This window comes from Portunus trituberculatus, chromosome 12, assembly GCF_017591435.1.
Source record: "Portunus trituberculatus isolate SZX2019 chromosome 12, ASM1759143v1, whole genome shotgun sequence".
NCBI lineage: Eukaryota > Metazoa > Arthropoda > Malacostraca > Decapoda > Portunidae > Portunus > Portunus trituberculatus.
The window spans coordinates 937371-964534 of record NC_059266.1 but is presented as its reverse complement, the minus strand read 5'-3'; the positions used below and the strand labels follow the sequence as shown (position 1 = coordinate 964534).

General features: G+C 42.6%; 2 protein-coding genes across 2 annotated transcripts in view; both read right to left on the bottom strand.

Moving 5' to 3' along the window:
• Positions 1-1298: 1298 nt before the first annotated feature.
• LOC123502812 (Y+L amino acid transporter 2-like) lies at positions 1299-8088 on the bottom strand. Its single transcript, XM_045252078.1, has 9 exons — positions 7428-8088; positions 6777-6998; positions 5187-5412; positions 4726-4770; positions 3929-4052; positions 2947-3144; positions 2526-2675; positions 1842-2019; positions 1299-1646 (listed from the first exon to the last, which is right to left on the bottom strand). The coding sequence occupies exons 1-9, from the start codon at positions 7609-7611 to the stop codon at positions 1570-1572; spliced, it is 1404 nt and encodes a 467-aa protein (XP_045108013.1). The 5' UTR covers positions 7612-8088; the 3' UTR covers positions 1299-1569.
• A 3722-nt stretch (positions 8089-11810) lies between these two features.
• LOC123502833 (dynein axonemal heavy chain 3-like) overlaps positions 11811-27164 on the bottom strand; it is a 41561-nt gene continuing 26207 nt past the window's right edge. The window contains 32 exon segments of the mRNA XM_045252105.1: positions 11811-12515; positions 12776-13314; positions 13603-13749; positions 14074-14220; positions 14530-14709; positions 15057-15323; positions 15454-15609; positions 16100-16161; positions 16164-16227; positions 16981-17244; positions 17434-17670; positions 18091-18242; positions 18640-18725; positions 18727-18795; positions 19202-19342; positions 19646-19851; positions 19964-20123; positions 20471-20663; positions 20832-21085; positions 21454-21633; positions 21786-21807; positions 21810-21920; positions 22060-22276; positions 22418-22648; positions 22819-22973; positions 23404-23539; positions 23636-23728; positions 24186-24363; positions 25330-25448; positions 25560-25739; positions 26180-26370; positions 26623-26786. Coding sequence (XP_045108040.1) covers positions 12104-12515; positions 12776-13314; positions 13603-13749; positions 14074-14220; positions 14530-14709; positions 15057-15323; positions 15454-15609; positions 16100-16161; positions 16164-16227; positions 16981-17244; positions 17434-17670; positions 18091-18242; positions 18640-18725; positions 18727-18795; positions 19202-19342; positions 19646-19851; positions 19964-20123; positions 20471-20663; positions 20832-21085; positions 21454-21633; positions 21786-21807; positions 21810-21920; positions 22060-22276; positions 22418-22648; positions 22819-22973; positions 23404-23539; positions 23636-23728; positions 24186-24363; positions 25330-25448; positions 25560-25739; positions 26180-26370; positions 26623-26786 — 5713 coding nt within the window. The 3' untranslated portion in view covers positions 11811-12103.

Below are 27164 nucleotides of genomic sequence, written 5' to 3'. Positions count from 1 at the left end.
CAGCCTGAAGGTGGGCAGGCTGGCTGCCAAGGACCCGGAGACACCCGTCAGGGTGGAGTGCCTGGCAGGAGACATGACAAGATCATGTCCTAGCAGCTAGAAGACTATTTCGTCTCCAGCCATGGGCACTCCACTCTGACGAGTGTCTCCGGGTCCTTGGCAGCCAGATTGCCCAACTTCAGGCTGGCCGGCTGATCCGACACGAGGCGCTTTACCCTCCCTCTTGGTTCCCTTGCGGAAGATGAAGGAGGCGATTGAGCGCCTCCCAATGCCGCAGCAGCCCGCTGAGCGGGGGCGGGACAACCTGACGGCGTCCACGCCACTTTCGCCCAGCAGGCTGAGCCTTGCCTCCACACGTACTGCCGCTGCCTCTAATCCCCATTTTCTGAATCACATGAAATAAAAAAAATGTGCTGGTTGAGTTTTGGCTGAGTGTGAAAAAGTAGGATGGTGGTGAAAAGACCGACTGTGTGAGTGAGTGAGTGAAGCAAGGAGTAACGTGAGTGACGTAATTGAGGGAATGAAGAGACTACTATAGTCTTTTCACTCTAATGTGACTCCTGGGTCTCACTCTGAATGGTGTCCCAGAGGAATAAGCGGTTGTCAGATCTCCAGGAAAGCTTAAGCTATCGTTACGATAAATGTGTTGATCAACAGAAAACAAGAAGTATTTACATAAAGTCAAATATATCATGAATAAGCTATAATATGTTTTTGGACCCAGGAGCCACTTTACAGGTAACACAGTACTGCTGGTACTACACACACACACACACACACACACACACACACACACACACAGTCTATGTATGTTTGCACAGCCTCACCGAATTAAACACACACACACACACACACTTACATAACTTACACAACTTCACCATGTTGAATACACACACACACACACACACACACACACACACACACACACACACACACACACACACAAATAAGTAAGAAGATGAACACTTTTAAAGACCCTATATATATATATAAGATATATATAACACTATATATATATATATATATATATATATATATATATATATATATATATATATATATATATATATATATATATATATATATATATATATATATATATATATATATATATATATATATATATATATATATATATATATATATATATATATATATATATAGAGAGAGAGAGAGAGAGAGAGAGAGAGAGAGAGAGAGAGAGAGAGAGATAGGTGGTTGATTCGTGGTGTTACTGACAAGCAATGGTTCTTCTCAACTTTATATTTGTGTTTACATTGTTTGGCGCGACACTGGATTACAAACAATAGAAAAATAAACCTTTACAACGACGTGCAAGGCTGACTATACAAGGCCAAAGGTTTGTTAAGTTGGAGTTACGTTACCTTTCTAATTTTACATTTAGAATTCTGATAGTTCGAAGTGTTCAAGTTTCAATAATTTTAACATACTTCACATAACGACAACGACTAGGACGGTGCCATACAAAGATGATGCGATAGATGACATATTATAGTCAGCCAGTCAATCAGTAGCAAGTTAGTCAGTCAGTCAGTTAGCTATAGTTATTCAGTCAGTCAACAGTCTTAAGTCGTCACTCTCAGGCCTCACTTCCAGCAGAATTTGCAGAAAACGGTAAAAGCGTCCTGCAAAGAGAAAACAAAACATTAACATAGACAGACTTTTGGCTAATTCTATATTAATCTTTAAGGGAACTGGCATTCCAAGTGGGCCTTTTTTCATAATCTTTTGTTACCCTTGGCTGGCTTCCCCACTTGCATAAAAAAAAAAGAGAACACAGACAAGGCAGTAATTCATAGAGACAAGATCACAGCACTCACTGGAGCCACGATGGTAAGCTGGGGCGGTGATTGGGCGGTTTAGCAAGAGCCAGTAGACCACCAGTGCGAAGAAAATGAGCGCTACCGTGATGCCCACCGTGACAGGCTCCACCAGTGCCGGCAGGATGACCAGCGCCACCAACACCCCCAGGTAACCCACAGCCACCACTGTCCATATCTGAGGCGGAGAAAGGAGTGAGGGAAGCTGTGGTATCGTACTCGTATTTTGTTGTCTACTGGCGGAGGCGCTGTAGAAGGTACTAGTGAAAGCGTTTTGTTATTTTCTGGTTTTATAATATATACTCCTAATGTCTGCCTGTCTGTCTGTTTACTTGTTAAAATACAAATATTCCTACGATGTATGTTTGTCTGTTTAGGTGTATGTATGTATGTATGTATATATGTTCGTCTTTCTACTTATTTGTTCTTCTCTTTGTTTGTCTGTCTCTTTGTCTATTTGTATGTCTGTTTAGGTGTCTGCTTTCATATTTGTACTTATCTGTCTGCTTGTCTATCTGTCTATCTTTCTATTTATTGTTCTGTCTATTTATCTGTCTTTGTCCACTTGTCTATCTATCTATCTATTTATCTAACCATCAATCTGTCTATTTATCTACCTATCTGTCCGTCTGTCTGTCTACCTTCGCGTCTACCTGTCCCTAGCTCTCCATCCTTCCCTCCCACCTTGAAGGGCCGCTCCCAGGTCGGTTGTTTCCGTCGGAGGTGGAGGAGGGCTGAGACGACTCCCACCTGGCATACAGCACTGGAGAAGGACACCACGTTGATGAGGGAGAAGATGTCCACTGTCACCAGGTACAGCAGGGCCATAAGTGCCTGTAGGAGATGTAGGGGAGGAATAGCTGACGGGAACATTGTAAAAAGTGTGATGTAGGAAATGATTAATGAGTGATAGGATTTTGTAGTGTTGGGGGAGTTAATTGGTGGAGGTGATGATGGCAATGAGAAGAAGATAGATAAGTAAAAAGGAAGAAAAAGGCAAAAAATAAAAACAAGAACACAAAGAACAAACACAACAGCAAGATGAGACGCATTCAGAGAGAGAGAGAGAGAGAGAGAGAGAGAGAGAGAGAGAGAGAGACTTTACCATGAAAATAATAGCAGTAACAGGCGTGCATCTATTTCCCACCAGGGCGAGGGAGGCGGGGAGCTGGCCGTGGCGTGCCCCTACAAACACCACCCTGGACTGAGTGAGTGTCTTGCCGTTTAGGGACCCCACTGTTGACAGGGCCACGAACACCGGTACACTCCACGCCATTACCCCGAAGGAAGCCCGCCCGTATGTCTGAGAGAAGAGGAATCAGGTATATAGTCAGCAGGTGGCGGGAAGTGAAGTTATTAAAAATTTTCTTGTATGGCGCTAGATTATAAAATTGCATATATATTCTTGTACTGTTAAGATTAAAGTAAAAAAAAAAAAAATAAGGTATGGGAACGAGAAGTGGATAAATGAATTCACGTCACTACCACCACCACCACCACCACCACGTTATCAAAGAATGAGAAGGAGAAATGGGGCAGTCTAAAAATGGCGGGAGGAAACGTTGAATGGAGATTTCAAGATGGGTGTAGGTAAAAATGAATAGAAGCTTAGTTTGCTTCATTTTAAGAGACCGGATCACTGAATTACTCAATATGATAGAGAATTTTCGCGGGATATCTTTGTTGAGGGAGATAACCTGGACAATCTCCAAATATTTAAATTCAGTCAGTATTTCAAGAGCGAGATTTCGAGATACTTATCCTCTGATTCTGAATGATTCTTTTGTCTTTCTCTTTTGTGAATCCATTGTATCTCAGTTGGCTTTATCATTATTATTATTATTATTATTATTATTATTATTATTATTATTATTATTATTATTATCATCATCATCATCATCGCCATTACCATCGTTGTTGTTGTTGTTGTTGTCCTACGTCAGTGTTTCTTTTAAATAAATACGCTACTCATGATTACATATTACCAAGACACAAGTTGAATTTATATGCTCTTCGTGTTACTGTGGTGTTAACAGGCAAAGTTCACGTCACCGTCACCACCACCACCGTCATGCACCGCCACTCACCACAGCCACGGCAGGTGAGAAAAGGATCTCGTTCGGCTCCAGCACAGCGAAGTAGGCCACGTTCACCAGCAGATATAAGGCAATCAGCAGGACGAGGGCAGTAGTAATGGCCACCACCAAGACTCTGGCGAGGTACACGTGGATTCAACAGTTTTCCTTCAATAGTTTTATGTAGTACGTATATACAAGCAAAGAGACATCTGCAGATCGAGTCATAAAATCTAAGAAAAATGTTTATTTATTTATATATTCATTTGGTTTCTATCTATTTATCTATTCATTTATTCAATCCATTCTTTATTATCATTTTGTTTTATTCATTTATAATTGCTTATTTATTTATTCATTTATTTATTTCACACGTGATTCTTATTGATTATTTGCTTCTAGATTTGAGAAATATATACGAATACATTTTGAGAGTTAGTGAATGTTAGAAAACTATAATTTCTAGCATACGTGGATCTTATAGTTTGAAAACACCCACGTCCTTTTTACACCATTGAAAGCCTTTTATTTTATTTTTTCCTTTATATAGTACTCAGAATATTGACAAAAGACAGCACCGTAACAATTAAGAAATAACAACACAACAAAGCGCACATACATCAAGGATCTATACATGGCAGTGAGACAGATTTAAGATACAGTGAAATCGTAAGTGATCTCATCTGACAGTTGTGTGATCAGAGGAATGCAGAAAGCAGGGAAGGCATCGGGAACAGTTAAAACGCAGCATGCACAAGGCCAGACCCAGTTGTATGGACACGACACAGGTACGGTAACATTATACTTACTTGGCGGGCCTCTTCAGCTCTTCCACGATGCAGGTGATGTTGTCCCTTGGAGAGAGAGAGAGAGAGAGAGAGAGAGAGAGAGAGAGAGAGAGAGAGAGAGAGAGAGAGAGAGAGTTATAGCACAGACCAGCGGATTACACACAGGGCAACTAAAACCAGACAAGAACACTTAACAAAAACACAATTGCCACTAAAAAATCAAAATTAAATGAGGGAAGCATCAGGTGTACACGTGGCAGTCCCTTATATGAAACCTGCCTGCCTATATCTTCACCAATCATTTATATCTGCCTAATCTTTTAAAGCTCCTTAATTATTCAACACTACCAATCTGATCACTGAGTCCATTCCATTCATCCACCAATCTGAGAGCCAATTCCTTCCTATCTCTTAAATATAACTTCAACTTGAGCTCATTATCACATGTTCTAAAACCAAACTCCCATCCCTGTAAGCCTTACCATCCGTTATAGGTGTAGAGGCCCTGGTAGAAGGCGGTGGCGATGGTGGCGGGGTTTGTAGAGGTGTTGGCAAAAGCGTCATTGAAGCTGGAAGACGGAGAGGTGGCGAGGCGATAGAAACCCACGATTATAATAGCGCCGAGGATAATGAACTTGGGGAACACCAGCACGTTTTGGAGCACCACGGAGCCCTTCACGGAACGGATGTTGAGCCACATGAGGAACACTGAAGGAGGGAGAGGAGGAGTTGGAGGAAGACGCCAGTACAATTTTAAGCACCACGGTAATATTCTTTTACAATTTACAGGGTGGAGAGAGAGAGAGAGAGAGAGAGAGAGAGAGAGAGAGAGAGGATGGGGGGGAATGTACTTATAATATATTTTTGTCTCCAGTAAATTTTTGATGAGATGCATGTAACACGGAACTCATGTAGTACAATGGGAGGAAGTTCGCGTAGTTTATACAACACACAAGCGCTCAATACAAGATGTGGCGACTGATAAGCACGCACAGGGGAGGAGGAGCAGTCTAGGCCACACACACACACACACACACACACACACACACACACACACACACACGGCGATACTTACAAATATCAAACAACTGTACCTTCATCATTTGACTCTACCTAAGAATTGATGCACCAGAACAACAGTTTGGTGTCTTCTAACTCCATACTGCTTACATTTATGTACACATTTATCCAATACTCCGGTCTGGTATGTGAGAAACTCGCCTGTTTACCGCTAGATAAAAAAGAAAGAAAAAAAAAGAGTTGAGCAAACAATCAAATTCAGTAACAAATGAGGATAATGGTTACTAGCTCAAAAACTCAGTATATCAAAGTGAATTTCAAGTTCCTTTCTACGAAATACTATACTTCGTGATGCAAGTAATAAAGTACTGTACCAGGAGGGGGAGGAAAAGGAATGAGAGCTATCAGATAACAGATTTAGGTCATAATGCCTGAGGAAGGAAGGGGACCTATAAAGTAGTGAAAGAGCAGAGAACAATGGGCATGAGAAGAAATGAAGGTGGGTAGACAACTGACGAAGAGATATGAAATGTGTCGATAAATTAGGGAAAAAATACATATTGATTTTAGTTGTGGTTCTTAATGAAGTCTTCTTTGTTATACTTGTGTTTTTGTGTTTTTTTTTTTTTATTCTGTTTACCTCACTAATGCAAAAGATGACTGGTATCTCTCTCTCTCTCTCTCTCTCTCTCTCTCTCTCTCTCTGATGAGGAAAATTGATAAAAGACAAGAATCACGAACAAAGTGAATCACTGAGGAATACGCAAGGAACAAAAACAAATGGATGAAACTCGATCGTTCATGAACCTGTATTCAGAAACGCCTTCCCCTCTCACTACAAGACCAGAGACAACTAGCCGGGTTTTTAAGACACCTTCTCCTTTTAATAAATCAGAAAGCTTGCCAATCTATCACCAGAAACATAAAAATACCCTTAAAAACACAAGTATCTTCAAATGGAGCCTTTGTAAAGCAGTGATGGTGAGAGAGCTAAGCGATTCAGAATACGGGCCATGGTGTCAACCCCTCACTACAGAAGCAGAAGCACTCACGAATCATCACAGCAGCCAAGAGACGGACAGGTATCTCAGGAGGCGTCTGGGAATCTGGGAAGAAGGGCTGGAGGACGTACGTGCCAAAGGTGAGGGCGTCAATGGCCATCATGTTCACCTCCTCTAAGAAAAGCGACATCCACAGGAACACGAAGGCCGCCACTCGCCCGTACGCTGTCAGAACGTAGGAGTAGGCGCCGCCACTCGATGGGATCATGGCAGCTGTAGTGATGTGAGAAAGAAAATAGCATGGGTATTAAGTGTTGAGGCTTTTACAGGGTTTTTTTTTTTTTTTTGTGCAAAGAAGTGAATGGACACCTATGAAACGATCAATAAATCAGTGAAATGTGGAAAAAATGTGGTTGGAAGCTATAAAATCTGATTGCGTGGGTTTCAGTATTAAGAAGTGTGTATAATAGATTGAGACCTCACCGCGACTTTTTCAAGGACTAGAGATGATTAGCCAAGTTTTTAAGTGTTTTTTTTAAGTGATAACGTAAGAATATTGCTGATTTATCACTGGAACAGTAAAATCACCCCGTAAAACCTATGTAACTTCAGCTAGAGCCTTTTGAATGAAGCAGAGATGCGGCGCAAAAATGTGTTATAGGCGTCATGATTTTATAGTAAGTAGCCAGACAGACAACCTACCCAGTTCAGTGTAGACGAAGCCGCCTATCAGGGAGATAAAACCACTGAGCACCCACACCAGCAGGGAGAGGCCGACACTGCCGCTGTACTGCAGGACACCATTAGCGCTGATGAAGATGCCCGACCCTGAGATGATGCCGATGAGGACGATGATGCTGTCCGCGAGATTTAGCTCACGCCTCATGCCCACCTTGTCCGTGCAGTCCTGGTCCTCATCCTCGCCGCTCTCCCTAGTGCTCTTGGGAAGTTCTTCAAATCTTTTGGAGAGTTCTTTGGAGCTTGTGGGAGCTTTTTCATTACTCCTGTGAGATTTTCTGGTGCCATGGCGTTTGCGAAAGCTCCCATCCCTACTTGAAGCCCCTATCTCGCTCACTACCCTTTCTCCCCTGCCTGAGCGCCAGCATCGCCCGTGCCTCCCTCGGTAGCTGCTAGCACCTTCATTTCCATAGCGCGAGGGATATCATATACACACGGCGTTAGTCCCCATACACTACTTCACTCACCTGACGGAACAATAGCACCAGCGCTCAAAACTCGTTTCACTCAGCCTTTCCACTTGAAATAAGCCAGTTAAGGGTATTTGTAGCATGACTTACATTGTGCGTTTGAAAATATGGTAAATGGACGAAAAGTTAGCAGGTGTGATGACCTCTGCCTGTGTACCAAGCGAGGGCTGTCAACGCACTGAATGACGAGTCAGATGCAGTGCAGCAGATGACTCGCTCAGATCACGCATTCATCCCCTCCCCCCATGCAGATTAATAGTGCGATACGCGGACTCATTGCACTACATATACTTACACGCGTGTTGTGTTACCGTTACTTATTGCGTTCGTGTTTGGTTTGTGCTTTAAGATGTCACGGTATGTTATCTCTGCCGTTTTTAAGCCTCTGGTGCAGTTGTTGGAGGTGTTAAAGGCTGATAGATTAACAAAGAAAACTTACATTGTCAGTAGAACACCTTTAAGTCGAGTTTTCAAAGGTATTTTCACAATTCTACTAACAACAAAGATACTGTCAGTAGAACACCCATGATTTCGTTGGTGTGTTTAAGAGTTTAACAAGGGCACACGGGCCAGTAGAACACCCATGATTTTGTTGGCGTGTTCAAGGTTGTTTTCATGACTAATAGTTTAAGGTTGATAGCTAAATGGAAATAATAGGGAAATAAGAATAAAATGAGGTAAAGAGAACAGATATTAGATAAAAGCAATTCACTTATTTCACCATCATCGCGCGAAATTGGTGCCTGAAAACACGCATGATAACGGAATGCGCGATAACGGAAGTAAAGAATATATGAGCAATTAATAAATTGGTACAACCCACAATTATTGGTACTGTATGACCTAATTCCGAGCCTCACCTCAGTAAATTTCTTGTCTACACCCATAATTTCGCGGATGTCTTCTGCTCAATTTTGCCTTGCTATCATCAGAAGGGAGATCTTGTTAACTAGAGAAAACTTAAAACTTAGTAGGAAGATGCGGTCTAGAAGTTCTTTGTAGTACTGCCATAGAAGCCATTACTGTAGAGGAGAGATGGGCTGGAGCACCTTTAGGGAGAGAGTGTTCAAAGGCAAGATAAACTTCTTAAAGATGGAAGGACGTACTAGATGAGGATAGATGGGTGAACCAGGTGCTACAAGATAAGTGTTATGTCATGATGGAAGAAGGAAAGTTCCAGGGACGGCCCGCCGCATAAGCGAAGTAAGCGATGGCTTAGGGCCTCGAGGCCACAAGGGGCCCCCAAGAGCAATAAAAAATATATTGTAGTCTATTTGTTATTTTTCTCCCATGTATAAATAGTTATTTCTATATGATCAAAGATATGGAGACAATATGGAGCTGTAAAAATATATTATAAGTAATGTTATGTGGTTGTTTGTACTTAAATCACCCATAGATTGTGGTAAATCACCCTTAAATCCAATCAAGTAGTATGTATATGGGATCATAAATGCTCTTCGGGCGGCCATTTTTTTCCTGGGTAAAGCAGATCGGGCACCACCCTCTAATATTCTTCCATGGGACCCAAACAAGCAGTGTGCAAAGTTTGTTGCTTTAATCTAGCGTGTCACGTTTTTTTCGCTAAGCCACCGGACTATAAAAAAGGCTTCGCTGCACCAGCGCTTCCTTCGATGCCCCGCAATCTACCACCATCGTGGCAGAAAGCGGCGCCTTAATCCGCGTGACCAGGACACTAGTGGGTGAAATAAACCATTTGTGTTACTTTGTTTTAGGTACAGTACAGTAGCTCTGTTCCTTTATATCATTAAATATTTGTGTGGTATTTATTCATTTTTTTATTTCATTTTTTGTCTTTGTGCAATTGAATTTATAATTATTTTTGTAAGCTAATAAAGTTGAAATTTGGAAGTGTTATTTGTTTTTATTGATCTTACATTACAATTTATTGTTCCTTATTGCCGTTGCACTTTTTTTTAAACCAAAAATAGTTAAACATGACACATTTACAGTATGAACATTGTCTACCTGTTTATTTACTTAGGGGGCCCTCAATACAATTTCGCTTAGGACCCCATGGAGGTTTGGTCCGGCCCTGAAGGAAACCGATAGAAAAGAAGGGAAAACCTTGAGGAGGATTGGGATAAGATGGGACCTAGAGAGGTAAGAAAAGGAGGATAATAGGCTAATTAAATGGCGAGCAGGGATGGAAATGAAATAAACTCTGAAATGGTATAAGTACAAGGAGAGATCTGAGACACTCCAGTGGCACGTTGGAGACTGGGGTAGCAGGTTGTTGGCAAAGGCAAGGACAGGTGCACTGGAAGTGAAGGCTCGAAGTAGAGATGAACTGGCCCGAGGGTATGACGTTTGGTGTGTGTGGGGGGGTGCACTTTTTCATCCATGCTGATGCAGAGCGTGTGTGTGTGTGTGTGTGTAAGGATGATGGAAAAAGGGATGACGTGGTGATGCTCTGATCACGGGGAGGGGCAGGGCATTAACCAGGTGGGTAAGGTCAAGTAGGTGCAGCCTAAATGCTTAGTTTTTGCGGTAGTTGGATCAATCAAAGGAAAACTGAAGCCTTCATTTGGTGTGGGATCTACTAGGTGCTTCTACTGAGAATTTATGTGGCCAGGATTGGCATGGAATCAAGTGCCAACATCTGTACCTTTGAAAAACTCGTTCTGTTTATCAGGATTATGTTGGCACTCCTTTCAGCATTATGGGTAACTGATGGAAACAAATCTGAAATCATAAGTACTTCCTACACCAACACTGACAACATATTACTGTTAATTTCTTTATTTAATTACATATTCTCCTGCATGTAGAGAAAAATAGCCACTCCCAGGGCTAAAGGAACACTGCCATCATCCTATTCCAAGTGTCATGAAAGGTAACTAACAAGAGCAGAATTAAAGGGGCCATATAGGAACCCTTCCTCTCTACATACATCCATTTCTACAGAGACCAAGCTTATGTCTTGTCCTGTCTTGGCTACTGGCCTGCAAAGCATCAGCCCTACATGGTATATAGACTAAACATGTTGACAGAAACTAATCAATATGACTTTAACTGCACATCAAAATAAACCTCAGGATGCTATATATATATATATATATAAGCAACCCCCGCTTAACGAACGGGTTAAGTTCCTAAAAAAACTGTTCGGTAAGGGAATTTTCGTTAAGCAAACCAATTATAACAAGTTTGACCCCTAACTTGAACTTCCATTGAGAGTAAACAAAGCGAGAGTGCATCATAGTACAGTAAAGGTTTAATGAAAGTAAAAATTATGAAGTTAAATATTTATGCAAGTAACTTTATAATGTTGATGATCTTAAATTTATGAAGGGAGGGAGAGTGAAGCAGAAAATACGCTAGCTGGTAACCTGTGGAATGTAAAACAAAGGAAGCATCATTGTACCGCATACAAAACTTATGTACCACATTTTCACAAGGTTTTCCATTTTATTCATTGCAGAGTCACAAGTTCAGGTGGTTCTTTTAGTGTGCAAGGAAGATACGGTCTCACCAGCCTTCTTAATAGAGTCTATTGACTTGAAAATAGTAGAGACAGTAGATGGAGTCAAGATAGTGGCAAGCAATGTTATTAGTTTTTTGGCCTCTCTCATGTCTGTGAATAATATCCAGCTTCACATCGAGAGTAAGAGATTTCCTGGTCTTCTTAGCAATGCTAGGCAACATTTCAGGGCTGGATGCAGGGCATTTTGGTGGTTTGTTGAGCTAGGGAAGACGAGCTGGTGCTGGACACTGTTATTGTTTTGAGCAGAGAGCAGGGAAGTGTAGGGGAGTGAGTGGTGCGTACTTTGTCCACAAGAGGCCCTGGTGTATTCAAAAGCCTGTCAGCTTGCGTAATACAGTGGACTTTCAAACTTGGAAAAAATTACCTGGATAAAATTTTGTTAAAATGAGTTTGGTGTTCGTTAAACAAGCAGATGGTAGTAAAAGGAAACATTCGTTGTAGCGAAATTTTGTAGTGTGAACCTTCATTAAGCGGGGGTTGCCTGTACTACAATCCAACAATATCAGTCAAAGTAATGTTGAATGAAGCACTTTCAGATGAAGGAACAGATCAACTGAGATCAATCAACGACTAGTTTATAAGGCAAATAAAGTAATGAAATAATGAAAGTCCTCAATAGGATCCCTTCTCAAAAGAATGAGGAAGACCTGCTGTATGGTGACTCAGTGCTGGCTCAGATATATTGCCACCCTCCTCTGTATCCAATAGTCAGCCCCGTATGGCCCAGCTGGCAGGGGCACCGTGAGCACCGGGGGCCCTGGGGTGCTGCTGGGGCCACCCTGGTACACCGGACACAGGAACTGGCCAGTTTCAGCCTCAGGGTCACTGGGGTCTGCAGCATCAGGGTCCTCCAGCAGGGTATCTAGGGAGGGACAGCCACTCTCGGCCAGTGACCTGGGGAGGCTGCTTGACCCGTTACTGAGAGAGGCTGGGGCTGGAGGGTAGCACTCTGAGAGGGCCACTTCAGGGATGTGAGCCAGGGGCAGAGTACTGCTGGAGACCACTATAGGGGCCATGCTCAGCAGGGGCAGCTGTTCCACCAGGCCCTGCAGTGAAGCCTCCTCTAGCTCATACCTGTGTCAAAATTGGAAGAACAGGAGGAAACTCATCATTATTATATTATCTAATGTCTTTTCTCTTACAACACTGGAAGGCTGCGTGTTTGGAGCAAAGGGCCCTCTCTTTCTCAGATGTCCTTGTTTGATGGGGACCAGAATATACAACTAAAAAAAAGACTGACCTATTGATTGATTTAAGGCAATGCATCAGCAAATTCTTATAGTGTTGAGAGAAAATCTATGAATATGTAAAGGGGACATGCTGTTCATACACACCTTTCAGCATTCCAGGAGGCCCCCACCAACCACAGCCCTGATGCCAGCAGAGTAATGCTCCCATCCTGGCCCCAGCAGCTCCACACCACCTCCTCCTCCTCCTCTTCTTCTTTCTCCACCTTGGCACCACTGGCTTGACTCAGCTCCTCTTCCTCGTCAACCTCATTCACAGGAGCCTCAGAAGGTGTTTCCTGTGAGGCATTATTTCCATTGTCTGGCATATCTGGTGCAGCATCAGCAGGTGCATCACTCTGCTGCTCAGGTGTGTCGGAAGGGTTAGCAGTGTCAGTAGGAGGGCAAGATGCAGACTCTGATACTTGGTCAGAGGCAGAATCACTGTGTGCGTCAGGTGAGAGGATGACAGGCAGGTGAGGTAAAGGTGGTGAGGGCTGGTGTGTGAGGTGGAACTCCCAGGTGAGGCTGTGTAGGGGCTGGTGGGCCTGACGGGCAGCACGGCGCAAGGCTGTAGTGAGGAAGGCTGGCAGGAACTGAAAGACTGCCAAAGGGAAGTATGTCTGCTGCCCACCATTCACCATGCTCTGTAGGATGTGAGCAGGTTGGTGTCAGTACCAGTCTCTCCTCTAAATAACTGTGATCACTTGTTTCTGCCAATGAAATTCTATAAGAAAATCTCATCCCTGTAAGTTCCAAATCCCTTACTTTACAAGCTTCACTCTCTTCCTCAAAAAAACATAATCCTATTTTGTTATCTTATCAGACAATTCAGTCACCAATCACTGTTCAAACTGAACAAGACTACACCATATGATACTAAAACACCATCCCATGACTACATACAGACAAACACTCAAGTCAGTTTACAGTACCTGGAGAAAAGCAGTCCTGGCATGCAGCTCCTGAAGGAAGTGGTTGAGAAGTGGTGGGGCAGGAGTGCGGTACAGCTGGAGCCAGGACAGTGGAGTGTGTCCAACTCCGACTGCAGAGGCCACACCAGTGGTGTCCCCACCACCAGCCTGACACACACAGGAATCATCTCAGAAAGCATTTTTACTGTAGGTAATTATTGTTAATGATGTTTTGTTCTCTCACCATGAATTTCCAAGGCCCTAGAGATGAGTAGTCAACCAGGTTCTCAAGAGTATTTCAACTTTCAAAATAAAAATGTTGGAAATCTATCATTAGAACCATAAAAACATCCTAAATAACCCACTATATTTCAAAGACAGCCTTTTGACAGTGGCAAGTTTTAGAATATAATCCCACATCATACTCAAACTAGATTAAAAACAGACAAGAAAGAAGTCTGCAGAACTTTCCCCACAGTGTTGACAACTCACAGCTAATGCAAGCAAGGCATCCTGCAGTGTGGTGGTAATGGCGGCAAGTGTGCTGTTGTGGTGCTCCACCTCACGCCTCACCACTGCCACCAGGTCCTTATCCTCATCCACTCTGAGCTTCTCTGCCCCCACCACCAGCTCTGGCAGCTATATACATACACACACAGTTCAGGATGTGCAGAAATAGTTTTATACATAAATAGAACAACACATCAATAGAATGCATCACTAGAGTAAGTGGTGTGTGCTAACAATGTGCACTGAATGCTTACAAATTACAAGCACATCAGAAAAATGTAAAGTACGTAATTCACACAAAAAAATACTTACAACTTTAAGGTTCTCAATAATCAGGAAATAATCAATAATTTCCATGAATAAAAGTGACAAGCAAACATGTTTCCCAAGCAACAAGTGTCTCTTGACTTATCATTAAATATCCCAAAAATTCCTCACCATCTTCTTCACTTTGGTCAAGTCTTTCACCAGCACACTCTCCACAGTGCCAGCAGGGTCCTGGGCACCCCCAGCTGTGGCTAGGGCCATCAGGAGGGCCTGGCCACTCTCCTCCTCCTGCAGCCGCTGCACCCCCGCCGGCAACCCAAAGATCTCAGGATCCTCTAGCCCTGTCACTCCCTGCAATGCCCCACCACCACCACTATCACCACCATCACCATCACTCACTATCAATCTTCCTTTCCTAAAACTATTCATAGTTTACAAAAAGATTAATCAAAACTTTAAGTTACAAATAAAGTAATTTTGTGTTTTTTCAATCTACAAAACAAAGATTCATATTTAGTTATCTGTAAACTTGGGAATGCAGCAAAGATAAAAATCATATTTCACTTTAAAATTCAATGAGCACAAAAACACTTTTCTAACTGATATACAATTTTCATATCAATATTCTTGCTTTCCTATTCCTCTCTTTAACAAACAAAAATCCCCACCACCGCCACTGCCATCACCACTCTCCTCACCACAAGGAAGTCCTGCACATCCTCCAGCTTGCCCAGGACCTCAGGAAACAGTCCTGCCAAGCCACCTCCCTCCACCTCCTCCCCTGGAGCTGGCTGGGGCGGCTCCTCCAAACCATTACGCTTCAGGGATAGACTCAGCACCTCTCTCAGGATGCTGCTGATCACCCGCTGGTCCTCTGATCTCAGCACTCGCCCACCATAAATCACCCGGCCCACCAGGTACTCCAGGGTCTCCAGGTCTAGCTCCTGCCCCTCCTCTATGCTGGACTGCCAGAGAGTGAACATGGACAAGGGTTACTAATGACATTACAGTAATAGCTAATATATTTGTAATGAGTGATGTTCATGTTGATTTCCATCCATCAGAGTAAGAGATGACACCTAAGCAGTGACTCACTGTTACAATGTTGACAGTCAGGACTAAGTCTGCTGCAGTGAAGGCTGGGGGTTTGGTCCAGGCCAGGTGACCGTGGCGGCCACGCTCACTCATCACCGTGTGAAAGACTGCCAGGCCATGTAGCAGTCCCCAGGTGGCAGCCTCCTCCACCTCCTCCTGCAGTGCATCACACCAATGTCACCACCATGACCACATCACTGAACCACAATTACTACTACTATTGAATAAGGAATATTTTTCTTTTATGAGATGAAAGAACTGACACAAAATATTTTCACATTTCTTTAAGATATGTACTGAGCTGGAAAAATATCAAAAAGCATGTAAAATTGGAGATTTCTCTATAAACTACATCATTTTAAAGTAAGAAAAAGCAACTGTAAAATACTAATACTTAAACTCTAAATCAATCAATAAATCTTTGTTATTTACTTAATAAATCTTTCTTATAAGTGAAATTGGGATAAATTAAATATTATCTATGCATTATTTACTGTCAACTCAAAATAGTATCTGACAACAAAAATAATATCTGTAACCAAATCACTACCACCACCACATCACCTCAACACTAACACAATCAGCCACATTAAAACCACCCCACCAACACTAATGCAGACAACATAGAGTGTGTGTCAGTACTCACCTCGTCTGTAAAGTGGATGTGAGCTGCATGGCGGAACAGAGTCTGAAAGTTCTGGTGGAGGCGTGGCAAGGGTCGGCAGGGCTGTCCACCCACACCTTCTCCACCACCCTCAGCAGGGAGGCAGGGAACTGATGGCAACAGAAAGAGAGAGAGAGAGAGAGAGAGAGAGAGAGAGAGAGAGAGAGAGAGAGAGAGAGAGAGAGAGAGAGAGAGAGAGAGAGAGAGAGAGAGAGAGAGATATATATATATATATATATATATATATATATATATATATATATATATATATATATATATATATATATATATATATATATATATATATATATATATATATATATATATATATATATATATATATATATATATATATATATATGGCTGTTTTCAACCCTATTACAATTAACTAATTTCTCCCCAGCATTATTCAAAACTTTCCTGCTACTTGCTTTTGAAATGTTTAAAAATCATTCTGTAACTTAGAAAAGACAAAATTAACCTATTTTCTTTTTTTTCCATTTCCACACATTTTCCAGTGATTGAAATGGCAAAAAAAATCAGTCAGTGCAGTAAAAACAGAGAACAAAATAATAAAGCAAAGCAAAAATGCAATATACAAACCAATCAACATTTAAGTCTACAAAGAAAATGACAAAAGCAAATAAAAGCATTTATAATTAAGAACTTAAAAAAAGATAGGAAAACAAAAAAATAGAACCCTCCATGAGATCTAAAATGAAAGACTCAGCAAAAATAAGTAGAAAAGAAAAAAAAAATTGTAGCTAAGACATGAGAGAAATACACAATACACCACAGTCTAAATTTCCCTGCAAACCTTCCCACATCAAATTTGAGGGAGTGTAGAAATTGGCTTGGTTTACCTCCTCTGTGGGTTCAGTAGTGAGGATGAGTCTGAACGAAGGGTGGAGAGCTGTGCCTGTGGTGGCGGTGGAGACAGCTTGACGGGTGTGTGTGGCAGCAGTAGCAGTGGGCGTGGAGGTGGAGGAGGTGGAGGATGGGCTGTACAGGCGGGATATTGTGTTGGCGAGGGATGGGAGCCACTCGAGTGCATGGTGAAGGTTCTGGAGCACCACCCAGCCTCCTTCATCCACTGCGACCCTAACAGCCTCCTCAGCCACACGACTCTGCCACGCGCACACACAAATATATATGCCTCAGTAAATCAAATATAGTATGCAGAGAAATAGTTAAATGAATACTTTTGGTTATCAGTCTAATTAAATGATATACATAAGTAATAGAAATATAAACAATTATTATAATGATGAATACACATTAGTTTTTCTTATCCCCTACCCTATGTGGACACCCACCTGGCCCTGGCCAAGGGAGACACTGATGATGGGCACACCTAATATCCGCACCTCCTCCAGAGGGTCCACGCCTGCCGAGGTCACCAGCAGGAGGGGTGGTGGGTGGCGAGTGGGTGGTGGTGCTGGAGTGCGGGAGGGGGCAGGCAACTGTAGGTGTTCTGCAAGTGCCAGTGGTGGCGGCACCACATATTGTGACCCCAGCACCTCTGCCACAGTGGTCTTTACAGCCCACGTCACCTGCAGCACACCAATGTGTGTGTTTGCTCAGCTACTGTATTGTCTTCTTGTAATTATAAAGATGTATCTGCCTTCACTCTCCTCCTCAGTTTAGTATTTCACTCATACATACAAGTTTATACTAAAAATATTCATATATAAACCATTCACATCATAGTACCCATGGATGCTTTAACTAGCAGGAGAGCCTACATGCGACAGCAGACTATCATGGCATCTGTCACCATTTTTAAACTAGCAACATCCTAACACCTTAAAGAAATATAGTGTCAAAAGATCAGATATAACTTTTAGAATGGGACTATTCAAGCAAGTGTTGACACATTAGAATTTCCAGAACACCAGATGCCAAAAGACTTTTTACCGCTGATAATCAAATTATGAAATTAACCAATCAGCAAATGAATGATAACTGCTAACTTTATCCTTCCTGAGGGCAGAGATAAGCAGCAGCCAGGACAGGGCAGGAAGGGAGTGCCAAGGTCGGGGCAGTACACTTCGCTCAGGCAGGCCCATGCACTCCACCACCCTCACCCATGCCTCCCCATGCTCCCTCAGACTCTCCTCCAGCCCTGGCAGAAAGAGAAGAAAGTTGATATAGAAATATTCATCTACTTATTTATTTCTCACTCTATCTACTCATCTATCATCCATCCAATATAATTGCTTCTGAAATATATCATCTATTTTTTCTATCTACTCACTCTCAATGCACTTGTGAATCAAAGGTTGTTCATCCATTCTCATCAGTTATAAATACAAGGCATCCTACTACTATTTTCAAAAGATTATAGTTGAAGTTATACACATTTTTTAAGGAAGCTTATAATTCTAGTGACAAATTAATAACATTTTTACATTACTGGTAGTAGAAATACACTTGAAAACCCAGTTACTCAGGTCTGGGGCCTTTAAAAATAGCCATGGTGAGAGATAATAGCATTTCAGAATACAGGCTTACATACTCACCATGGAAGGCAGGGATAGTGAAGAGGAAGTGAATGGTTGGCCAGGCAGGCAGCAGGGGTGGGGCAAGCCAGGATGGTGGTGGGGGCTCCGCTGGTGCTCTGGGCTACAAGATGGTACAACGCTGCCTCCTCCTGGCTAGTCACATTTCCCTCACCTCTGTAAATGACTGCCTGGTTTACTATTCTTGATGCTAAATGAAGTTATTGCCTCACAAAGATGGCATAATGAAGTAAATGAAAAAACAATGTTAAATCAAATTGCACATAAAGATATTGTCTGCTGGTCTGAACAATATGTCAGGGCCTATTCTCTGTACAGTGTAATGATGTGTATATGTATGTTTATTATTTCGTAACTTTCATTTTTATTTTTTACGCTGTCTTATCATCCTTTATCCACAAAAAATGGCAAGAACTCTATGCCAAAATGTCAGAGAAAAATTAATTTGTTTGCCACTGCACTCACTGTGTTATTTGTCCTGAAATGATGAGTTTGGCATCACAACCATATAGTTATATATACTATACAGTGCTCTGAGAGAGGAAAGAACATTGAGCCTGACCTGAGAGAGTGCATGGCCACAAGGAGGGTGAAGGGCAGGTGGTGAGAGGTAGCCAGGCCTCTCACCACGGCCCGGTGCACCCCACCCACCAGGGCCTCATGCAGCAGGGACAGGCGCCGCTCCAGCACTGAACTCTTCCCTCTGGCAGCAGTGGAAGTTGTGCAGGTTAGTAAAGACTGTTGGCAAAGCTATCATAACTCTGACTGCTTTAGCTTCTCAAATCTAATAGAATGGTGTGGTGTAAGTCTAAAGTACAGTCATGAATGATACTAATGACAGCAAAAAAAAAAATGGAGCAATTCAAATGTTTTAATTATTCAGCAGAGCCTCATAGTGTTGTTATTGATGAATATGAAGAGGATGACATACTAAGAGACACATTTACTGACATACAAACAAATTCAATCCCCAAACAAAAGAATAGAGTATACAGCAGACCCTCACGTGTTGTCAATGATGGAGATGTAGAGGGTGATGTACCAGCTGAGGGAATATTGGTACATGTGGGAGAGGGAGGTGAGGCTGGCTACAGTCATGTAGAGGGCAGCAGCAGGGCGAGACACAGCCTCATACTGGCGGCAACACTCCAGCAGCGCTGCCTCTGTCTCTGCACACTGCTCCTGCTTCCTCTTGATCTCATTGGCCATTTGCTGTGTGAAGGTGACAGGGACAGATCAGGCAGAGACAAAGAGAATGGATATTAATGTATCTCTAGTAGTGAATAAATAAAAGGTGTATTTCAACAACTTTTCTCTCCCTCACCTTTGTCTGCTGCAGGATGAGTATTGCCTCCTCAGACTCCAGAATGTTGCCCTGCACTGAGGAGAGGGTGTGCAGGATGCGTTCCTCGGTGGCCTGCAGTGCCCGCTGGTAAGATGACATTGTCACCACCAACTTCTGCCTCTCGTCCTCCAGCTCTGGCCTATGTTGCAGTGAAGCAAGGCAAATATTTTCTATTCTTGATGTGAAAGGGACACTAACAAAATATAAAGACACTCTGATTTACAAACATCTGAGTTGCAAACTTACTATAAAATCTAAAATATTTCACTACACTTGAGTTACAAAATTACTATAAATCTAAAATATTTCACTAACAACTTATGAGCATTGGAATTTACAAACAGCCACCTGGAACCTAACTCACGCAGAGAGTGTCTGTATAAAAAAAAAGGTTCACTTGAGGTGGCAGTACTAAAGAATAACCAGATTTAAAGACGACTAAAACAATCCCTTCCTTCTTGTACTTTAATCTGATTTGCGACTCACCTCTCCTTGCTAACAAGAATCTGCCTGAGGTGGTCATGAAGGCCATGCACTGTCACTGTAAAGTTGACCACTGTGAGAGCCCCAGCAACCTCCAAGGAGATGGGTGGCCGAGGATGGCGTGTGGAGAGGTACAGACGGAAATTGGTGTTGTACTGAAGTGTGAGTGACCCAACCACCACCACCTTCACACCACCTGTACGAAAAAAGCTAAAAGTTACTATGGTAAGCCAAAATAGTGATGATTATAGAAAAATTATGGCAGGATTAAATTAAGGAACTAAAAAAAATGCTCATACCAGACTAAAAAAGCAAAATCAAAGAAGACCTTAAAAGAAAACAGGCAACATGAGACAACCCTGACCTTCCTCAGTAATGGTTCGGGTAAGTACGTTGGCAAGGAGGGGTGGAGGGTCACCACAGAGGTCCAGCAGCAGGAGAGGACGGCCCTTGGTCACACAGCGGGTCACAGTCTCCTCCAGGACAGACACCCGTGTGGAGCCAGACACGGCAGGCTTGCTGAAGTCTTGCTGCCACACCACCTCCAGGCCATGTGGTGCTTCATGCTGCTGGATCCACCGAGACCCCACCTCATCAGGGTCCACCAGCAACGGCCACCTGGTGCGTTACGGTGGTTTTGTTAAGATTAAAGATGTTATCGTCAGTAGTGGTGGTAACCATAGTATAATTTGCTGCTGTTGCTGTTGTTTTTGTTATCCTTATAAACATAGCAGCAGTAGTAGTAGTAGTAGTAGTAGTAGTAGTAGTAGTAGTAGTAGTAGTAGTAGTAGTAGTAGTAGTAGTAGTAGTAATTATCACCATTTATTGTAGTTATAGTAGTGCAGTTATCATTTATTGTAGTAGTAGTATAATCATAATTTGCAGTAGCAGTAGTAGTAGTGGTGGCAATAAAAGCAACAAAAACACAAGTAACATTTACATCCTAAAAGAATTACAAAGCAAGCCTCCACCAATCACAGCCTTACTTGTTGGTGTGCTTGATGATGGTGGCATTCTGGAGGGAGAAGGAGTCTGTGGGGAGCCCCTCAAGCCCCCAGGCACGAGTGTGGAGGGCTGGGGTGAGGGTGCCCACTAAACTGAACCCGTCACTCACCTCCAGCCCCGTCTCCCTCACCCCCGCACACCAGCGTTCCAGCAATGCATCCCTGGAGACACACACCTTGCTGGTTACACACATCTAGCCATATGTGACAAATATACAAATACACCTACACATCTGCGAGTAAGAGATCATACTTGAGCTTAAATTTGTAATAGACACCTAAAGAACCAATACATCCTGGAGGGAGAGCCACACCTGACTTCTGGAAGGTGTGGGGCAGGTAGGCAAGGGAAGCAGCTGCCAAGAGAGTGTCCCCAGGCAGACGAAGGAGGTCAGCCCCGGCAGTCTCTGCAGCAGCCTCCCAGCGTGTCTGCTCCCCTCCTAGTCCACCTGAAGAGTGAAGAGAAAGCTTAAAGTTAATAGAAGTGTAGCTTGGTGTATGGTTCTTTGTGGTGTCAAGGAGAAATAAGTGTCTCAAATCTCAACATGACAGATGAGCTACAAAACTGAGACCCAAAGAAACACTCACTGATCAGTTTCCGAGCACGCTGCAGTTTGAGGCCACACAGTCGCTGCTCTGCCTCCAGGTTTTCCTTCTCCCGGCATGACAGGGAGAACCGTCTCTGCAGCACCTCCAGCTTCTCCTCCAACTCTCGCAGCTGCCCCCGCTTAGCCTCCAACAGGGACACCATCTCTGCCACCTTTGCCTCAGCCTCTGCCAGTCTCTCCCTCTTGGGTGCCACAATCTACAGCACAAAGAAAGGTTAATGTAGGTCCATGTACAATGACAGAAAGGTTAATGTAGATCAATGCAGAATAAAAATCTGTACTCATTGAACATGCATTTGTGTTTATTTTTCATAGAGAAGTATTGAGATGCCAGTCACCTTAGCAATGGCATGGTAGACGGACATGGCCCGCACCCACTTGCACAGCCCCTCAGCAGCACTGGATGCCTTTGCCACAGAGGCCGGGTCAAACTCAGGCAGGCGAACATACTCCTTGTTGACCTTATCCATGAGAGTGTCAGGAATGTTGTCCTTGTCATAGTCCCTGAGCTGCTGCAGGAAACTGAGGTCTCCCAAGAGTTTTTTGCTTGGACCCCAATAGTCCATAGTCTGGGGAAAGAGCTTGTGTGAAATAAGGATGTCAGGGTAAAAAAAAATATTAGAAAAATAGGCTGGGTGACTAAAGTACCATTTCCTTAACATATAAAACATAGCAATTCATCCTTCTAACCTCCACCAGCACCAGCACATCCTCACTGGCCCCTTGATTCACTACTTACAGCCTTGGCAGTGGAGTTTTTCAGCTTGTCAGGACGTATTTCCAGCATGACACACACTGCAGCCATGACTAATTTGATGGCCTGGGGTGGGTTCTTCATGCTCTTGACCACAGTGATGTCAGCTGGCTTGAGGGTGTTGAGAGCTGCGACTGCCTCTGTTTTGTGGAAATGGTAGAGTAAGAATAAGGATTAAATACTAGAAAGTTTTGAAGTATGGGTATGTTTGACAGTCTATGTTTATAAGGATATGAGAAAAAGTTAGACTGACATTTCTCATGGGTTGAAGTGTATGTTTAACTCATTATTGGTGTGAAGACGATAAAAGTGAATGAGGATTAGAAAGTGAACTGATATTCGTTGCTGCAATAAGGTACTTTTTCTGGCACTATATCAGAGCTACTTCAACTGGGTTCAGTGAAAATAGATGACATTTCTGAAGGAGTTTTCACAATTCTGGTGATAGTTAAGTAATGGTTCTACTCCATCATAGGGGAAAGATATATATGAGAATTTGACTAATAATTTTTGTGGCCTTAGAACAAGAGTATTTCAGAATAAGGACCTAGGGGACAAGGAGATAGTCACCATGCAGTGCTGGGAGTGCCCTGTTCAGCTCCACCTGGCACTCCTCTTGCAGTGCACGTGCCCGAGCTGTATGAATCTCCGCCTCTGCCTCCTCCACCGACACCAGTTTCCGCTGTGCCTCCACCTCAGTAGATTCCTAAAAAGTCATTAAAATATTAAATAGTAAGATGGAATGCATGTTGTTTGGTTTTAGAATTTTGTGTGATGATAAGTGAGGGCAGTGGTGAGTGACCTGTTCAATGAGTTCCATCATGTTAGACACGCCCTCTGCTGCCTCCTCTATCTGTGGCCCCAGCGAGGCAAGCATCTCCTGCATCACCGAGATCTGACGGGAGAAACAAACAAAAACACTGAAAATTAATGGATGTAAAATTGATATCCTGAAACTCAATACATCAAAAATCAATATGTTAAAAATCTAAATATAAACAATGAGTATACATAAAGGTTAAAAAAAAAAACATTTTTAATCGTTATAGAAAGGTAATAATATACTGATATTGAATACACTAAAACTGAATACACACAAAAATAATAGAGAAAAAAGCATTAAAATAAATATATATAAAGTGAGCATAATGAAAAAAAATAAATAAGTAATCAAAACAAAAAAAGAAAAACAGAAAGGATAACATAACAAAAACAAACAATGAACAATGCAAAAATAAAAGAACAATTCCAAAACATAAATAACAATTGCAGTATAGACAAGACATAAACAAAACCAGTCACATACCACAAGCAACACAGAGAACACTCCCCAGGCAAGCCAATCAACACACCTGAGAGGCAGCGAAGGCCAGCTTGTCTAGACCTGAGAGGTACTTCTTCCTGTAGGCGGAGGTGGTGGCCTGGCGGGAGGTGAAGAGCCCTCGGAACTCCTGGAGAAGGTGGAGGTAGGAGGATGGTGTGACAGGAGGACACCATCCACCTTTCTCCTGCGCTCGCTCACTCTCATCTCTGGATTAGTGAAAGATAAATGAACAAGGTACCTTTATTCTTTTCACTCCATCTGACTTGTTGTATGTTACTCTTGTTCATCTCAAGCAAAGACAGCAGTAAAAAGATTACAACAAGACCAACAGGTAAGAAGAGGAGCAAGAAAGAAGCAAAGCAAGTGGAACCATGCGTGCTTTGGGCTCTGAGGGGTCTCCAAGCGCACGGGTTCGAATCCTGTCCATGGTCCGAGTGTTGGTTGGGCTTCCTCACTTGGGGTAACGATTTCTTAGTGGGTGGGCTTTGAGATAGGAGGTACCCCAAAATGTATCCCCTTTAGCCCATAAATTCCAGTGAAAAGCCCACATGGTACAAATAAAAAAAAAAAAAAAAAAAAAAAAAAAAAAAAAAAGGAAGAAAAGGTAAACAAGATACAGGTGGTTCTCAAGTTAGAACAGTTCTATTCTTATACCATGTTGTAAACTAATTAACAAAATAAGTAAGGACCAGCCTAAGCAAGAACCTACACAGTCACTAACCAGTGCTAATGTCATAGTACTGTAAAGTCATCTAGTACATAAAAGCATAACTAGTCTATCTGTACACAACACATGGAGAATGGTGTAAGTGTAGCTCTGAAAAAAAAAAAAAACATAAAACAGTAAAAAAGAAATCAGCACAACTAGCATTGAAACCATGAAACAGCATAAATTTATGGATGTCATAAACCAAGGACTCCCTTTAACCTCTTCAGTACCAGGACACATTTTTATTATAAGTTTTGGGTACAATTAGACAACTTTATTTACATTAGGAAGGCTTTATGGGGGTCAGAAGATTAATGCACAGAGTCTTCAACATTCTAATGCCCAAGTAACTTTCTGAAGCTGTAATAATAATAATAATGATAATAATAATAATAATAAATCAGAATGAATATGATCATGTCATGGTACTGAAAAGATTAACAAGAAGGCCTGACCCCCACACCTGGCCAGCTGGTGTAGGAGTGTGGCGGCAGTGATGACAGTGTCCCGCATGGAGCGACGCAGAGGCACCTCCTCCAGATAGTGCTCCCCAACCCTCACCAGCGCCTCCTCCGGCCACCGCTAAGGGACACATTACTGATCACTGCTACAATTACAATTACAACTATCCTATACTTCCAACAGAACCATTATACACCATTACGAAGCAGTGAGGAGTTACACCACAGTCACCTTGAAGAAGTTAATGGTGACTCGAGTGGTGAAGGCTGGGTAGTGAGTGAGAGTGTGGTGCAGGCCAGGCGAGGGGAGGCAGGTCACCACTATATGCACCAGGTCCTTCACTCGTCTCTCCTGCTCCTCCCACACCTCGCTGTCTGTCATCTCTTGCCCCTCCATGTACAGACGCAGCCTCTGTCCACGATGATGTTTGCAATTATTAACCTGATGCAAAATTTAAAGACTAGAGATAAAGAATTCTGTTTTAATTCCTTTTCTTTTCTCCAGTAATAGATTGTAATAAACAGTACCAAAGTAAAATCATGTACACATGTTTTGATGATTTTTTACAAACTCTTACTATCTTTTCTTACAGATGTAATAATTTCTCTCTCTCTCTCTCTCTCTCTCTCTCTCTCTCTCTCTCTCTCTCTCTCTCTCTCTCATGTGTAGACCAATTGTCGTCTTTGCACCTTCTATTAATGTTCCCTGCTCTTTCATTTTCCCTCACTGGCACCATACTAATCCTGTTAATATTCCTACCTAAATTAAATCACACTCACTCACTCTCTCCCTCACCAACACACACCACCATAAACACATCACACCACCATCCCTCGCCTTGCCTCTCTCACCTCCTTCAAGTAACACTTGTCCTCAGGAGAGAGAATATTTGGTGCATTGCCAGTGAGGATGAGGGTGTTGATGAGGTGGAGGACGTCTGGGTGATGCAGTGCCGCGTCTCCGACTACCACTACCGTAGCAAACTCGTCCACACCCGCCCTCATGACTGCCTCCTTTACCGCCTCCTTCACCTCTCTGTAATCTGGATGGTGATGTGAAAGATACTAAAAAAAAAAGGTAGAAGTGAATTTGTAAGTTGAATGTTTGTAAGTTGGGCTGATGTTACTAGTGCTGCAGGAAAGGTTGAAGTGAAGTTTTTAAAGATAAATAATTGTAAATCACAGCTTGTCTATGTTGTTAAAGCTGCAGAGGAGAAGAATGGTAGAAGAAGTAAATTTTGTAAGTTCAATATTGCCAAATCTTGTCTTTATTGTTAGCCAGGCAGTGGTGTTACCGTCATCGGGGGTAATGCGAGGCAGCAGGAGGGTGTGGCCGCAGATGTGCGATGCCAGGCGAGTGAGGGAGCGTCGACCTGAGCCCCCAGCCCCCACCAGCAGCAGGTGACCCCCAGCACGACTCAGCACACGAGAGATGCGGGATACTTGTGCCACCATGTGTCTGGCGGAGAGGTGGCGGTGGAAATAAGAGTACGTAATAGCAAACAGTTATTTATCCCAAAGTGTCATCACTCATAGATGTACAACATGAAACCTGCTTGCACTTTACATGAAAACTCTGTGTATTTCATAAGAATCCTATGAATCATACATATCAGTAGAGATACAACAAGCAAGGCTAACCACAATTCACTCACGTGTTGGTGTTCATTTCAACCTCACTGGTAAAGTGTTGAGCTCATTTTTCTATAGACTCATATTTTTCCCAAGTGTTCTGGTAGAGGTTCAATCCCCAACAAAAGCCTATTACAACTAATAATCCCACCATCATGTCAATCTCTGCATTTCTGAGATGTTTCAAGGTAGATTATCACGGTGG